The following is a 15,459-nucleotide window of genomic DNA, read 5'->3' as shown; positions in this document are numbered from 1 at the left end:
CAACGGTTGGCTTGAAAGCATTAAATTTACTTCTTTCTTCAGGTACGTAACGTAATGCAGATATTTCATTACCGAAGCAGGTAAATATCACCATCCTTTTAATCTCTTTGTCCCCTACTGATTCCAGCAGAGTGGAGTGGAATGGAATGGAATAGATGGAACAGAACAGAACAGAATAAATGGAAAGGGAATGGAATGGAACGGAATGGAACGGAATGGAACGGAATGGAACAGAATGGAACGAATAGAATAGAATAGAATAGATAGAATAGATAGAATAAAATAGAATAGAATAGAGGAGGGAATGGAATAGAATGGAATGGAATGGAATAAAAGAGGAGAGGAGAGAATGGAAGGGAGGGAGGGGAAGGGAAGAGAAGGGAATGGAATGGAAATTAGAGTAGAATAGAATAGAATAGCATAGAATAGAATAGAAACAGAAACTATGGAATGGAATGGAATGGAATAAAATAGAATACAGTAGAGTACGATATGATACGATACGATATGATATGATACGATACAATACAATACAATGCAATACAATGCAAACCTCACTTAACGACTATCTCACTTAGCAAGGAAAGTTTTGGGCTCCATTGTGGTCATAAGCGAAGGGGTACTTGTTCTTCTCTGGGAATAATACTTCTTCCTTCAGAGAGGCTTATTTCTGAGTCAGCGTGTGTAGATTTGTATTGACTAAAGCAAAATGAACAGAATACCTGTAAGAGGATGACCTGCAGAGTTTTTTCTTGTATCATTCAGACGAAATCACACTCCTTCTCTTAGAAGAAGGGACCGATATATTTTTATTGATATTTGATGCCATGGATACCTTTCCCGATAATGAAAAGATCCAGAGATACGGATGCAAAGCTTTGCACATGCTTTTAGAAAAAGGTAAGCTGTAGATGTACACATTTTCACAGTTTTGCCACTGCTTAGTAAAGCCGCTAAGAAATTTACGAGGGCTCAGGGTCAAGGAGAAAAGAAAATACTATAAATAAATTATCAATGGGATCCTTTCAGTCTCTAATTTTCCATGTACTGTTTTGTCTAACCAAGGGAACATTGTAGTTCTCTTCCGTGGGCCGGCCGGGGGGGGGGGGGGAGATGATGTGCCAATATGACATCTTTAATAAAATGGAGCTTTGAGGAATTTTAAGACTCTGAGTCTTCTTTTGTTGGGAGTGTTACTTGGACCCCTGACCGCTCTGTGTTTGTCCAGCTGAGAAACAGCAAAGCGGAGAGAATTTTTTAAATCCAATCTCATAGTTTTAAAGAAAATGCAAACTTGTCAACCAGTATTGAGTTAGGCCTTATGGAAAGGGGATAAAAATCACTTTTGGACAATAATTGACAATATTTGTCAGGGTTCCAAACAGCACCCGAAAGTAAATCAGAGTCCAAGGCAAAGTATTGCTCAAAGTTACAATTTATTACGGGAGCCACGTTGGCACATCTGGGAAAACCCGAATCTGAAAGCTTCCCAGTTTTCCCCACCCAGTTGAAAGTTCAAGATCCTGCCCCCACACCCACAAGTCCATCCCATGGCCCAATCTCCCACTCCCATGCTGGCAGCTTCCACCCAAGCAGTTCCGGTCAGGTGCAGAGGTGCAAAGACAAAGGATGACCTTGGCTTTCTAGAAAGAATGTTGTTATGGCTACATATCATCTTACAATCCCCCCACCTCCCATTTTCCCACAATAGGAAATGCATAGCAGAATAATAGAAAGTGTGGCAGGCCAAAGACCCCAAAGAAAAGATGGCTGCAGGCCTGACAATATTACCCTGTGCCCAGGTTTCATCTCTTGGATACTTAAATCACGCCACAATACAGACAGTCCTTAACTTCCAAAAGTTCATTTAGTGACCGTTCAAAGTAACAACAGCTCTGAAAAAAGTGATTTATGACCGTTCTTCACACATATGACCAGGGGTGATAGTCACTTAATTTCCCTACCGGTTTGCAAATGCGAACCCACGCATGCGCTCGGACCCTCCCTTTGATTGGGCTCACACCTTGCACGCATGCGCGCGGCTTGAAAACGTGCTTAAATAGGATGGCATAGAGCCAAGGCGGGTGGATGGGGATGGGACCATCCCACCCCACCCTCCCACCCACCCACGATTTCCACTACTGGTTCGGGCAAATTGGTCCGAAACAACTGAATACGACCTCTGCAGTAATACCCCATAGTCACAAAATTCAGACGCTTGGCAATGGGCTCATATTTATGATGTTCCTGGGGTCACATGATCCCCTTTTGCGACCTTCTGATGGGCAAAGTCAACGGGGATGCCAGGTTCACTCAACAACCGTGTGACTAACTTAACAACTGCGGGGATTCATTGAACGACGGTGGCAAGAAAGGTCCTAAAATGGGGCAAAACTCCCTTCACAACTGTCTCGCTTAGCAACAGTGGTTTGGGGCTCCATGGTGGTCGTACGTCGAGGACGACCTATACAAGCGATCTCGAATTGTATTTCTCCTCTCTTTAAATCTCAGAACACTCCCATTTTTTTTTTAATACAGGCGAATCCTCATCTATCATTGTTCAAAAGAGAATATAGAGACTTTGAGTTGCACTCATTTTACCTTCTGAGTATTTTTTTTTTATTGCAAAATTTTTATTGATTTTAAAATATATAGGGAAGGGTAAAAGGGTGTACATTTTTTTTTTTTTTTTTGCAGCTTCCACACTGGTGGCGAAAATCCCGCCAAGAAACTCACAAACTTAACAATCTTAAAAATAAAATATAAAAGAAAGCATCAGAACAAATTTAATCAATATTATCAAACCTTCTGAGTATTGAATGTATTAATTCCCTCATCAAAGCAAGGTCTTGACCTGGTCCGTGCCTTTGTCTTGTCCTGCAGTTCCCGAAGAGCAGCTGATCGAATTTGTCGAAGAGAATGACCACTTGATCATACTAAAAGTGTTTAAACAATTCCCCGAGAAGGAAAACGTCCTTTGTTTTGCCCTCCGGTCGTTGTATGTGTTGGCTGGACCACGTAAGTTGAATTATCTTACGAGAAAGATAGAGCCTGGGATTGCATTGGCTTTTTTGGCAGCTGCCGCACATGGCTGGCTCATATTTAAGTGATTGTCTATTAGCCAATGTACCATTCCGTTAACAATTTCTAATAGTTTAATTTATTTAATTAATGCACTTTGTCTCATTTTATTAGTCTGCTGTGAAAGGCCGCATCATTTGCAAATATTTCAAGAATTATTAATGATAATTTTTAAAACATGGGCATGCACACATGGGATAAATGTTTCTTCTTACTCAAGATCCTTTTTATGCTGTTTTTAGTTAGCAATGCGGAAGTTCTCATGTCTGGAAATGTGCGGTGTTACAATATCATAGTGGAGATTATGAAAGCGTTCCCTGCATGTGAGCCAATTCAGGAAGTCAGCTGCTGCCTGCTGCACAAACTTACGTTGGGTGAGTCCTAAGTGAAATTATCCTGCCTTTGGTTTGATAGGAACATTGTTATAGGAGACAAAAGAAGAATTCAAAAGGAGCTATAAGGGAACTCTATACACTTAATAAAGCTTCTTTCTAAACCATTATATCTATCTATCTATCTATCTATCTATCTATCTATCTATCTATCTATCTATCTTTCTATCTATCTATCTATCTATCTATCTATCTATCTATCTATCTATCTATCTATATCTCTATATCTCTATATCTCTATATCTCTATATCTCTATATCTCTATATCTCTATATCTCTATATCTCTATATCTCTATATCTCTATATCTCTATATCTCTATATCTCTATATCTCTCTCTATATATATATATCTCCCCATCCATCCATCCATCCATCCATCTCTCCATCCATCCTACCCACCCATAATTTATCTATCTATCCATCCATCCTACCTACCTACCCATCATCCATCGATCCATCCATCGATCCATCCATCCAATCCACCCATCATCCATCCATTCTACCCACCCATCATCTATCTATCCATCCATCCATCCTACCTACTCACCCATCATCCATCCATCCATCCTACCCACCCATTATCCATCCATCCATCCATCCATCCATCCATCCATCCATCCATCCATCCATCCTACCTACCCACTCACCCACCCACCCATATCCATCTCTCCATCCATCCTACCCACCCATAATCTATATCTATCCATCCATCCATCCTACCTACCCACCCATCATCCATCCATCCAACCCATCCATCCATCCATCCATCCATCCATCCATCCATCCATCCATCCATCCATCCATCCATGCTAACTCTATGCCAAATAACTGGTTTTCACGTAGGCTCCAGTTACATTTTTAAAAAATCTCCCACAGAAAACTTTTTCAATATCCTCGTGTTGAATTCTGTGCACGAAGTGGTCGTGAAGGCGGTAGAAACGTACCCTAAAAATGAGAAACTACAAGCAGCAGGCCTCAGCTCCTTGGCTCTCCTCAGTAAGTAACAACTGACCACAATTGAGCCCAACGTTTCTGCGGTCGAGGGAGAACTTTTGTTAAGTGAGTTTTGCCCCTTTGTACGATCTTCCTTGCCACCGTTGTTAAGCGAATCCCTGCAGTTGATAAGTTAGGAGCACGGTCGTTAGAGGAATCGGGCTTCCCCGTTGATTTTCCTTGTCAGAAGGTCGCGAGAAGGGATCACGTGACACATACACATACACACCCCGGTATGCTGCAACCGTCGTAACTGTGAATCAGTTGCCAAGTGTCTGAATTTTGACAGAGATGCTGCAACAGTCTTAAGTGTGAAAAATCACTTTTTTCAATGCTGTTGTAAGTCGAATGGTCCCTAAATAAAGTGTTGTAAGTTGAGGGATGTGGTGGCTCAGTGGCTAAGACACTGAGCTTGTCGATCAAACAGATCGGCAGATTGGCGGTTCAAATCCCTAGCACCACCTAACAGATTGAGCTCCCGTGACTTGTCCCAGCTTCTGCCAACCTAGCAGTTCAAAAGCACCTAAAAATGCAAGTAGAAAAATTGGAACCACCTTTGGTGGGAAGGTAACAGCGTTCCGTGCGCCTTCGGCATTTAGTCATGCCGGCCACAAGACCACGGAGACGTCTTCGGACAGCGCTGGCTCTTCGGCTTTGAAACGGAGATGAGCACCGCCCCCTAGAGTCAGGAACGACTAGCACATAACAGTATGTGCAAGGGGAACCTTTACCTTTACCTTAAGTTGAGGACTACCTGTATTTGTTTAAAATCGTGATAACAATCCTCATATTGAACTGATACTTCTCTTAGTACGTAGCCTGGATGGTCCCGAGTTTGTTTTTCATTCTGATTGAAAGTAAAACAAAGTTGACAGGCTGGAATGCCAGAGCTAAAATTAATAGCGTTGTAACCAAGGCATCCAATGTAATTTAGTGCTGCAGTTTAATTATGCAACGTCCTTTTTTTACCCTAAGGGAATTTTTACTTTCAGAGAAATCAATTTAGAATTTTAAGAGTAACCAGTCAAAGTGTTAAAATGCTTTTTTGAGGGGGGGGGGGGGTGTTGGTCTTTTTTTTTTGGTTTTGCTGGCAACAAACTTGGTTCAAAAATAAATTGAGTCATTTGTGAGTCATTTGGTTGGGTCTTTCTTTGCTTGTCTTGTGCTGGGAAAATTACTGTATTTTTCAGAGTATAAGACGCACCTTCCCCCCCCAAAAAAAAGAGGCTGAAAATCTGGGTGCGTCTTATTCACTGAACACAGCACTTTTTGCTTCCCCCCCCCCCATTACCAAAATGGCCGTGCACAGCCTTTAGGAGGCTTTCAGAGTACTCCTGGGGGCTTGGGAGGGCAGAAATGAGCGAAAAACAGGCCAATTTTTGCCTCCCCAGCCCCCAGGAGCACTCTGCAAGACTCCTAAAGGCTATCCATGCTCCTTTTTTGAAGAAAAACGGGCCCATTTTCGTGAAAAACAGGCCGTTTTGGGGAGGTCTGCAGAATGCAAAAGCTTTTTTAAAAAAATTTGCCTCTTCAAAATCTTGGTGCTCCTTATATCCAAAAAATATGGTGAACGAGACAGTTGTGTTTTCGAAGGTCAATAAATGATCATTTTTCTCCCAAGCGGAAACCATCTTTTTAAACAGAGATTTGGAAGAAAAAAAGGAAGAGGAGGAGGAGGAGGAGGAGGAGGAGGAGGAGGAGGAGGAGGAGGAGGAGGAGGAGGAAGATAAATTACATTGGCTGGAAGCCTGCTATAAAGCGTTAAAATATCACAGAAGAAATAGAGATGTACAGGTACACTAAACACTAAAAGCTTGGGACTGGGGCATTAGATATGATTTCAATTTTGCCTGGGGAAAAAGCTGTTATTGCTAATTTTATTTTACATCATTCTTAAAATACAAACTTCCCCCCAAATACCCATTTTAACTAGAAATAGCCATTGGTTATTTCTGTGGAGAAACAGCTTAGATTCTTGTCGCAGCAAAAAATTATATTTGAAATCCTTGACTTACGACCACAGTTGGAAGAATAGAATGGAAGAATAGAAATAGGAATAGAATAGAATAAGGAAAGAATAGAATAGAATAAGGAAAAAGAATAGAATAGAATAGAATAGAATAGAATAGAAACTATGGAATGGAAGAATAGAAATAGAAATAGGAATAGAATAGAATAGAATAGAATAAGGAAAGAATAGAATAGAATAAGGAAAGAGAATAGAATAGAATAAGGAAAGAGAATAGAATAAGGAAAGAATAGAATAGAATAGAAAATATGGAATGGAAGAATAGAATTAGGAATAGAATAGAATAGAATAGAATAAGGAAAGAGAATAGAATAGAATAAGGAAAGAATAGAATAGAATAGAATAGAAAACATGGAATGGAAGAATAGAAATAGGAATAGAATAGAATAGAATAGAATAAGGAAAGAATAGAATAGAATAAGGAAAGAGAATAGAATAGAATGGAATAAGGAAAGATGATAGAATAGAATAGAATAAGGAAAGAATAGGATAGGATAGGATAGGATAGGATAGGATAAGATAGAATAGAATTCTGTATTGGCCAAGTGTGATTGGACACACAAGGAGTTGTTCTTTGGTGCAGATGCTCTCAGTGTACATAAAAAGACAAGATAATACACTCATCAAGAATCATCAGGTACAGCACTTAATAATTGTCATAGGATACAAACAAGCAATTTAATTAATAAATTAATTTCACAATAAATAAGCAATTTAATTAACATTAAAATGGTTTTTTTTTAAAAAAACCTTTATATAGGTTTTAAAGGTGTTTTGTTTTTACTTAGCACGAGTCAGACTGGTCCTTGTGATTAGTGTATTTCGCTGGCCAAATAATTACTTTTTATTATGTCCATTTAGGAAGCGGCTTGCTGGGCTTTGAACAACTTGCTTATGTATCAGCCTACTCTTAATGAGAAGATTGGGGATGAAGAAAAAAAGTTAGTGCAATCTTTTGCAATATCTTTGTCAGCTGTAAATTGTTTTTGTTTCTCTTTCCTACGTAGTAGAGACATTCACATTTCATTGGGGCCCACCAGCCGCCAGTGGAGCTGGTAGCAGATTCGGACAGTGAGGAGGTTGGGGAGGAAGATGGGCCAGTCCTGGAGTCTGGGGAAGGCTCTGATGAGGGCTCTGTGTCGGAGGCAGAGAGGGGGCCAGGGCCGTCTGACAGTTATCAGCTGCCTTCAGAGTCAGACATCAGTGAGGCAGAAGAACAGCTGGAGCCTGTTCCCAGTGTGCACATGCTCAGAGTTGCCAGGCGAAGGGAATACCTGGAAGGAAATATGACAGAAAAGCACAATATTTAATTATACATATCATAACGGCAGTAAGAATAACATATGCACAAAATTGGAAGAATAATAATATACCAACAGAGGGGAATGTTATAATGAAAGTGTGAGCGTGTGCAGACATGGAAGGAAGAAGAAATAAAAGAAATAAAGAAATAAAAGAAAGAAATAAAAGAAAAGGAAGAAACGGAATATTATATGGTATGGAACGAGTGGTACAAACAACTAGAGGAGAGGGTGTAAAGCTCAAGGAAAGTCTAAATGAAGAAGACACAGGAGTTAGAAATTAGCAATGAATAGGTAGAGATGAACATGTACAAATGGAATGAAGGATTGTAAATTAAGAAATGTATATAATAGCATCGTATGTATAGACCAGGGGTGTCCAAACTTGGGAACTTTAAGACTTGTGGACTTCAACTCCCAGAATTCCCCAGCCAGCATGGCTGGCTGGGGAATTCTGGGAGTTGAAGTCCACAAGTCTTAAAGTTCCCAAGTTTGGACACCCCTGGTATAGATATAGAGAAACTGAAATAAGTGGGGGACAAGTACATTTACAAAGGATGTATACCGAGGTGGAAAAGTTGTTCCAGAAGAAAATTACACAAGTATGTATGTATGTATGTATGTATGTATTTGTGTTACATATATGTTGTATTTGTACTGATAAATAAATAAAGGGAGACTAGTATAGATCTATTTCGAGCTACTTAGCTCTCATCAGCTAGCCATACCCTTACTGGGATTTGAACCTGGGCTGTTATATATCTCAGGCAGGAGTCTTAGCCACTAAGCCACAGGCTCTCCTCCTTATCAGTTGAGCCAGGGAAATAGGTATGTATTTGTGTATATGGTTTTTTTAAAAAAACTAATAAAAATATTTTTAAATAAATAAATATTTTTATATTCATTTTCATTCCTGCTCAAATAATAGAGTCATAGGGAGTTTCTTGATTGTTGATTGTTCTCTTCGTCTTAGGTACCCAGCGCACAGAGAGATGATGCTAACTATGTTGATGTATTATTCTACTTCCAAAGAAGTTTTCCAAGCTGCTGCCACTGCCTTAGCTACTCTCGTGAAGCAAAATGGTAAATATGAATTGAATAATGCCTAAGTGGGGAAGGATGGCATTGCAGAACAAGTCTTTGTTACGTCGAGGCCACTTGGAGTTGTGTCTGCGTCCTCAGGGTCGCCTCAACGACTATTTAAAAGGATGCAAATGACCAGCGGTCTGCAAGGAATATAAATCCTTCCATTCCCCTCCATCCAGTCCGAACTGAAGAAGCTTCTTGGATGAGAAGCAAAACGTCTTCAAAAGAAAAAATCAAGAAAGTCCAGTTGCCTCCTGAAAAAGCAGCTTTGGGACAACCATGATCTGAATGACAGAGAATTTCTACAGACTTTTAGCAATACAATTTGGGGTGAAGACCCTCGGAATGGGGTGGGAGTAGGAACAGATTTCCAGAGGGAAAAATTCCAGACTACAGGAACCATTTGCCCCATTCAGGTGACCCTGAGGACACAGGTAAATCTCCAAGTGGCCTCAATGACCCTCTCAAAGGATGCAAATGACCAGCTGTCTGCAAGGACTCTAAATTCTTCCATTCCCCACCATCTAATCAGAGCTGAAGAAGCTTCTTGGATGAGAAGCGAAATGTCTTCAAAAGAAAAAAAAAAACCCCAGAAAGTCCTCTTGGGGGGGAAAAGCACCTTTGGGACATTCTAAAACTTAGCTGCCTGCATTTAGCCTATATAATTTCTTGATTCGATTGGATTTTTCTTACTACAGCAAATGCCAGAGAAATTCTCTTGGCGAAAGGCATACATATGAATGTCCTGGAGATCATGCGGAAACGGTCAGATTCTCCCGAAATTGCAGAAAGTGCTTGCCGGTTGCTGAACCACGCTTTCGAGGGAAGGTAACCAAAATTAAACTCTGAACCGCTTGATCCCACATCAACTATACCAAGTAGTGGGTCTTTTAGCCTTGCCGTGATTTGTTTTCCAGTTTCCTCCAGTTGGATATCATGATTGCTGCTGCATCTGGATGCATAAGGGCTATGAAGAAGCATAAAAGCTTGCTGTCAGTACAGTTGGAGGCGCTTAAAGTCATTTTACATTGCATGGCACCAGGTAAGACGCCTTACGGAAATGTTAATACCACTTTATAAGGCCTTGGTAAGGCCACACTTGGAATATGGCATTCAGTTTCGGTCGCCACGATGTAGAAAAGATGTGGAGACTCTAGAAAGAGTGCAGAGAAGAGCAACCAAGAGGATGGGACTGGAGGCTAAAATATATGAAGAACGGTTGCAGGAACTGGGTAGGTCTAGTTTGATGAAAAGAAGGACTAGGGGAGACACGATAGCAGTCTTCCAATATCTCAGGAGCTGCCACAAAGAAGAGGGAGTCAAACTACCATGTTTCCCCAAAAATAAGACAGGGTCTTATTTTCTTTTGACCCCCAAAATATTGATTGGGTCTTATTATCAAGGGGAGCTTCTTGTTTTGGAGTTGCCGGGTGGCTGCTCTCTTGCAAGCGGGCGCCCGAAGAGCCAGGCACAGCCTCAGGGGCAAACGGCTGCGTTGCGCTGTCGAAGTAGCGCAATACACCAGCCGTGAGGTGACCATGGTCATGAACATCCACCCGGCAACCCCCCTTTCCAGCGCCACTCACTGGGTATGCATGTGTCTTTGATGCACTTCAATGACAATAACCACTTTTATACATCGTTTCCATGTGTTGCAGGAGTGCTAAAACATCAGCACCACGTTAGTTCAGAAGACACTCACCAGAAAACCACGTTAACCCTTTTGAAAAGTCAGTTTTTGTTAGAAGGAGGTCATTCCCTTGTGCTTGGTGCTCTGAACACGGTACAGTTAATTTTTGTTACGTCTGCTTTATCGTAGTCACCATATGTTTAATAGATTAACTCTTCTCAATACTACAAGCTGGTTATAACAGCTAAATAAGATCTGAGCTGTGTTGTCTTCACTGAAGTAATCAGTCTATGAAATCATCTCCTTTTAATGACCCCATAATCAGGGGTCGGATTGGAAAATGTTAGCAACCAGTTCTCTGCCCGGTTGCTGGGTGGGTGTGGCCTCCTGTACCACGGGTGTGTGTGTGTGTGTTTCAGAGGGTTTTCTTGAGCCTCCGGGAGGGTGAAAACGACCTTCCCCAGGCTCCGGAGGCCGGAAACAGGCTCATTTCCGAACTTCCGGAACTTCTGGGAAGCCCATTTTTCACCTTCCAAGAGCCTCCGCGTGGGCTCTGCACTCTCCTGGATTTTGAACAGGCCACGTGGAGACTCCGGGGAGGGGAGGGGTGGGGTGGGAGGGACCAGCCTGTCCTTCCAGCTGCCGAACTGGTGTGAACCGGCTGGATCCCACCCCTGCCCATAATTCCTTGCGGGGTGGAGTCTGGGCAACTGAATGGAGCTGAGTGTTTCCTGGCCAGATGCCTTTCCTGTTGCCAGAGCGGTGTTTTATTTACTTATAAGTTTGAAAAATAGTCATGGGTCATTTTTTCCCCCAGTGCCGTTGCAACTTTGAATGGTCACTAAATGAGCTGTTATAAGTCAAGGATTGCCTGTATTTGCATCAAGGCTTGATAAATTGAAGGTTTATCTAAACACATCTAACCATCTGGGTTTCTTTCTTTCTTTCTTTCTTTGCTTCTAGTTTATTGGAAATCCAGGCATTCAGAGATGTGGACTCCAAATACTTTCCACCATAAGAGAGCGTTCGACTTTATTACAAATGTTGTCTGACCTAGGAATGGCTGATACTCTTCTCCACACACTCCAGATGTATCCAGATGATCAAGGCAAGCAGAAAACCATTTATTTTGAATCTGAAAACGTCTGGTCGTCAGATCAAAAGTTTGAACAACTTGGAGAATGTGCAGAATGTATCAACCAATTCCTAAAATGTTCTGTAATTTGCTTTGAGACATGTACGATGGGTAGCTGTATTTTAGAAGGTTGATCTAGAATCGTGATGGCAAACCTATGGCACGCATGCCAGAGGTGGCACCCAACGCCCTCTCTGGGGACTTGTGAGCCGTAGCCCTGCTGCGCATGCACGCGCACCTCCCACTGGCCAGCTGGTCTCCACATCTCTGCCGCACATGCATGGGGGGAGGGCAGGGGGCATACGGGTCTCCCGTGTGCACATGTTTGGGGGGAGGGATGTGTGCAGGAGCCCTATGCGTGCATGTATAAAGATGGCAAGTCATTCATACCTACGACCGTCATGTCCCGAGGTCATAAAATGAGGCAAAAACAAATGTCTCACTTAACAACAGGAATTTTGGGCTCTGTTATGGTCGTAAGTCGGGGACTACCTGTACTGCTATTGCTATTTTGTGCTTGATAAATATTTCTATTGTAATATCCCCAACTTTCTTTTTTTTTTCTAGAAATACAATGCTTAGGTTTAAACTTTCTGGGATCCTTGATATCAGAAAAGATCTTATGTACGGCCACTTTCAATGCCTTGGTAACTCCTTTGGTTTCGACGTTACGACGCTTTAAGGATGTTGTCGAAATTCAGGCTCAGGTATACACCAATGCAACATTGACTTGGGCAAGAAGATTCTTTTTTTAAAAAAAAAAGTTTTTTTTAAAGTTTTTTATTCTCTTATCTATAGCTACAAGTATACATTCACATAGCTATTATTCTTATTTATCTTTATCACTTCTACATATTTGTTTTTCCATATAAAAGGTTAAAATAAAATATACATTCTGGGTTGCTTTGCTTACCATCCCATACGCCTATTTTGTATTATCATCATCCTAATTTTCTTTTCACCCTCTCTCTACTTCCTTCCTTCCTTCTCTCCTTTCCCTTTCCTCCTTCCCTTACCTCTCCCCTTCTCGTCTCTTCCTCTTCCCCCTCCTACCCTTCTCTTTCTATCCCTTCCTTCCTTTCTCTTCTTTCCTCTTTCTTCCTTCTCTCCCCTTTCCTCTCTCCTCCTCCTCTCTTCCTTTCCTTTTCTATTGTTATGGTTGTCTCTTTTCATCTCTCATTTGGTATATTTTCGGGCTGGTATTCCCAAAAACCCTGTTATAATTTAATGCTTATCCTTTCCTATTCCCTTTTCTTCACTATCATATCCTATTATTATTTTTTCTCTATATCTCATTCTTGAACATATACTTATACATTAATACTTTCCTTTCTATTTCCCCCCTAGATTCTTGGGAGAAAGTTAAATTCAGATATTTGATTCCCCCCCCCCCCACTTTGAATTAAGAGCAACAAGGATGATTAGGGGACTGGAAGGAACAAGATATGTAAAGAAGGGTTGCTGGAATTGGTTATGTCTAGTTTAATGAAAAGAAGGAACCAGGGATGACACGATAGCAGTCTTCCAATATCTCAGAGCGGTTGCCACAGCAGTGTGCGACAACTGCCAAAAAATCCAATGCAATCCCAAGCTGCATTAACAGAGGGGCAGAGTCAAGATCAAGCGAAGTGTTAATACTACTTTATAATGCCTTGATAAGACCACATTCGGAATATTCCAGCCAGTTTTGTTCGCCACGATATAAAAAAAAAAGATGTGGAGACTCTGGAAAGAGTGCAGAGAAGAGCAACAAAGAGGATTAGGGGACCGGAGGTTAAAACATATGAAGAACGTTTGCAGGAACTGGGTATGTTTAGCTTAAGAGAAAGAAGGACTAGGGGAGACATGATAGGAGTCTTCCAATATCTCAGGGGTTGCCACAAAGAAGAGGGAGTCAAACTGTTCTCCAAGGCACCTGAGGGCAGAACAAGAAGCAATGGGTGGAAGCTAAACAAGGAGAGAAGCAACCTAGAACTGAGGAGAAATTTCCTGACAGTTAGAACAATTAATCATTGGAACAGCTTGCCTCCAGAAGTTGTAAATGCCCCAACACTGCAAGTCTTTAAGAAGATGTTGGACAACCATTTGTTTGAAACGATACAGGGTTTCCTGCCTAAGCAGGGGGTTGGACTAGAAGACCTCCAAGGTCCCTTCCAACTCTGTTATTCTATTCCATTCCATTCCATTCCATTCCTATTCCTATTCCTATTCCCATTCCTACTGTATTCTATTCCTGATCCCTTTCCATTCTATTCCGCTTTCTATTTTTATTTATATTATTTCTACTTCTATTCTATTCTATGCCTATTCCCATTCCTACTCTATTCTATTCCTGATTCCATTCCTATTCCTATTCCTATTGCTGTCCTGTCCCATCCTACTGAATGCACAGGTAATAATTAAGTCCCTGATAGAATCTGCCCATATTGGAACCAGCTAAGGAATACGTTTTAGCCTCAAACTCTCCATTCCGGGTTTATTAACGGTACTGAGGATCCATTTCCATTGAATTGCAGGGATTCCAAATGATTGCAACCATACTTGACTCCTCTCCTTGGTTTGCAAAGTTGCTCATACAGGAATCGTTCGAGGCCTGTCTCTTCCACCAGCTCTCCGTGTGTTTTAACGCACAAAGAGACCAACAGGTAATTCACAATTTCGGGGTGCAAAACATACAGCGGTTCACAACGTGGCTGAAAAAAAAAAAAGACTTATGACTATTGTTCCACCCTTACGACCGTTGCAGCCTTTTCCCTCCATGCTCACGTGGACAAAATTTGGATGCTCGGCCCCCGACTCATATTTATGACAGTTGCAATGTCCATGGGGCCACGTGATCCCTTTTGCGACCTTCTGACAAGCAATCAATGGGGGAAGCCGGATTCACTGAACAGCCCCGTTACTAATTTAAGAACTGCAGTGGTTCACTTAACAACCGTGGCAAGGGAGGTTGTATAATGGGACGAAATTCGCTCGACAACCGTCTCTCTTAGTGGCAGAAATATTGGGCTCAATTGCGGTCGTAAGTCGAGACCTAGACGTATTCTCCTTTGATTCTTTTGACTTCAACTCATTTATTTTAACACTACTGGGAAGACAATCTTTGATTTATGAAATACATTCACGTTGACGTAAGTTAAGCCTCAAATGAACATGCACCCAAGTTTCTTTATGTTCACATTTTTACTGGGTTATATAGAGTAATGTAAAGCACAAAATACAAAGTTAATAGGAAAGGAGTGAAGAAGGAAAGGGGAAGGAGAAGTGAGGAAAGATAAGAAAGAAAAAAGAAAAAGAAGCGTTGATTTCCGACACTCTCTGTTGCAGAGGCATTAACACCAAATCACAACTTTTTACTTTTTACTAATAATATAAACAAGCCACTTCTGTAAAGATCTATCAATCATCACCATCTTCTTCTAATGACCCCCATAATCCCTTGCGGGGTGGAGTCTGGGCAACTGAGTGGAGCTGAGTATTTACTGGCCAGATGCTCTTCCTGTCGCCAATGCGGAGTTTTGTTCGGCAGATATATTCTCATCGTGCCCAGAGAGAGAACTATCTGCCTCTACCTAGGATCGAATTCACAGAGCTCCATCTCTAGGCCACCATACCACTCCATATAAAGATCTATCTGTCAGGTTTCCAAAAGATGCCCTAATTAATTCATGAGCCTCGAGCCAAGTTTCAAAAGAAATCCAGTCACTTATTAGGAATACCATTTCGGCAATACCCCATTGCAGTCAGATCTGACCTCATTTTAATTATGGCTTAACTTTGCCCGTTTCTTCCCTCAGTCTGTGTCATAAAT

The 15,459-nt window shown here is 41.4% G+C and overlaps 1 protein-coding gene across 1 annotated transcript in view; it reads left to right on the top strand.

Moving 5' to 3' along the window:
- Positions 1-15,459, top strand: part of LRRK2 (leucine rich repeat kinase 2) — a 67,360-nt gene that overhangs the window by 10,096 nt on the left and 41,805 nt on the right. Inside the window, exons 4-17 of the mRNA XM_081957132.1 lie at positions 8-42; positions 766-900; positions 2,884-3,018; positions 3,324-3,455; positions 4,351-4,470; positions 6,089-6,261; positions 7,358-7,437; positions 8,771-8,880; positions 9,582-9,711; positions 9,801-9,925; positions 10,542-10,666; positions 11,477-11,621; positions 12,216-12,355; positions 14,165-14,293. Coding sequence (XP_081813258.1) covers positions 8-42; positions 766-900; positions 2,884-3,018; positions 3,324-3,455; positions 4,351-4,470; positions 6,089-6,261; positions 7,358-7,437; positions 8,771-8,880; positions 9,582-9,711; positions 9,801-9,925; positions 10,542-10,666; positions 11,477-11,621; positions 12,216-12,355; positions 14,165-14,293 — 1,714 coding nt within the window. The remainder of the gene's footprint in view (positions 1-7; positions 43-765; positions 901-2,883; positions 3,019-3,323; positions 3,456-4,350; positions 4,471-6,088; positions 6,262-7,357; positions 7,438-8,770; positions 8,881-9,581; positions 9,712-9,800; positions 9,926-10,541; positions 10,667-11,476; positions 11,622-12,215; positions 12,356-14,164; positions 14,294-15,459) is intronic.

This window comes from Natrix helvetica, assembly GCF_964273705.1.
Source record: "Natrix helvetica genome assembly, chromosome: 6".
NCBI lineage: Eukaryota > Metazoa > Chordata > Lepidosauria > Squamata > Natricidae > Natrix > Natrix helvetica.
Note: the sequence above shows the minus strand (reverse complement) of the source record. Positions and strands in the feature narration are given on the sequence as shown.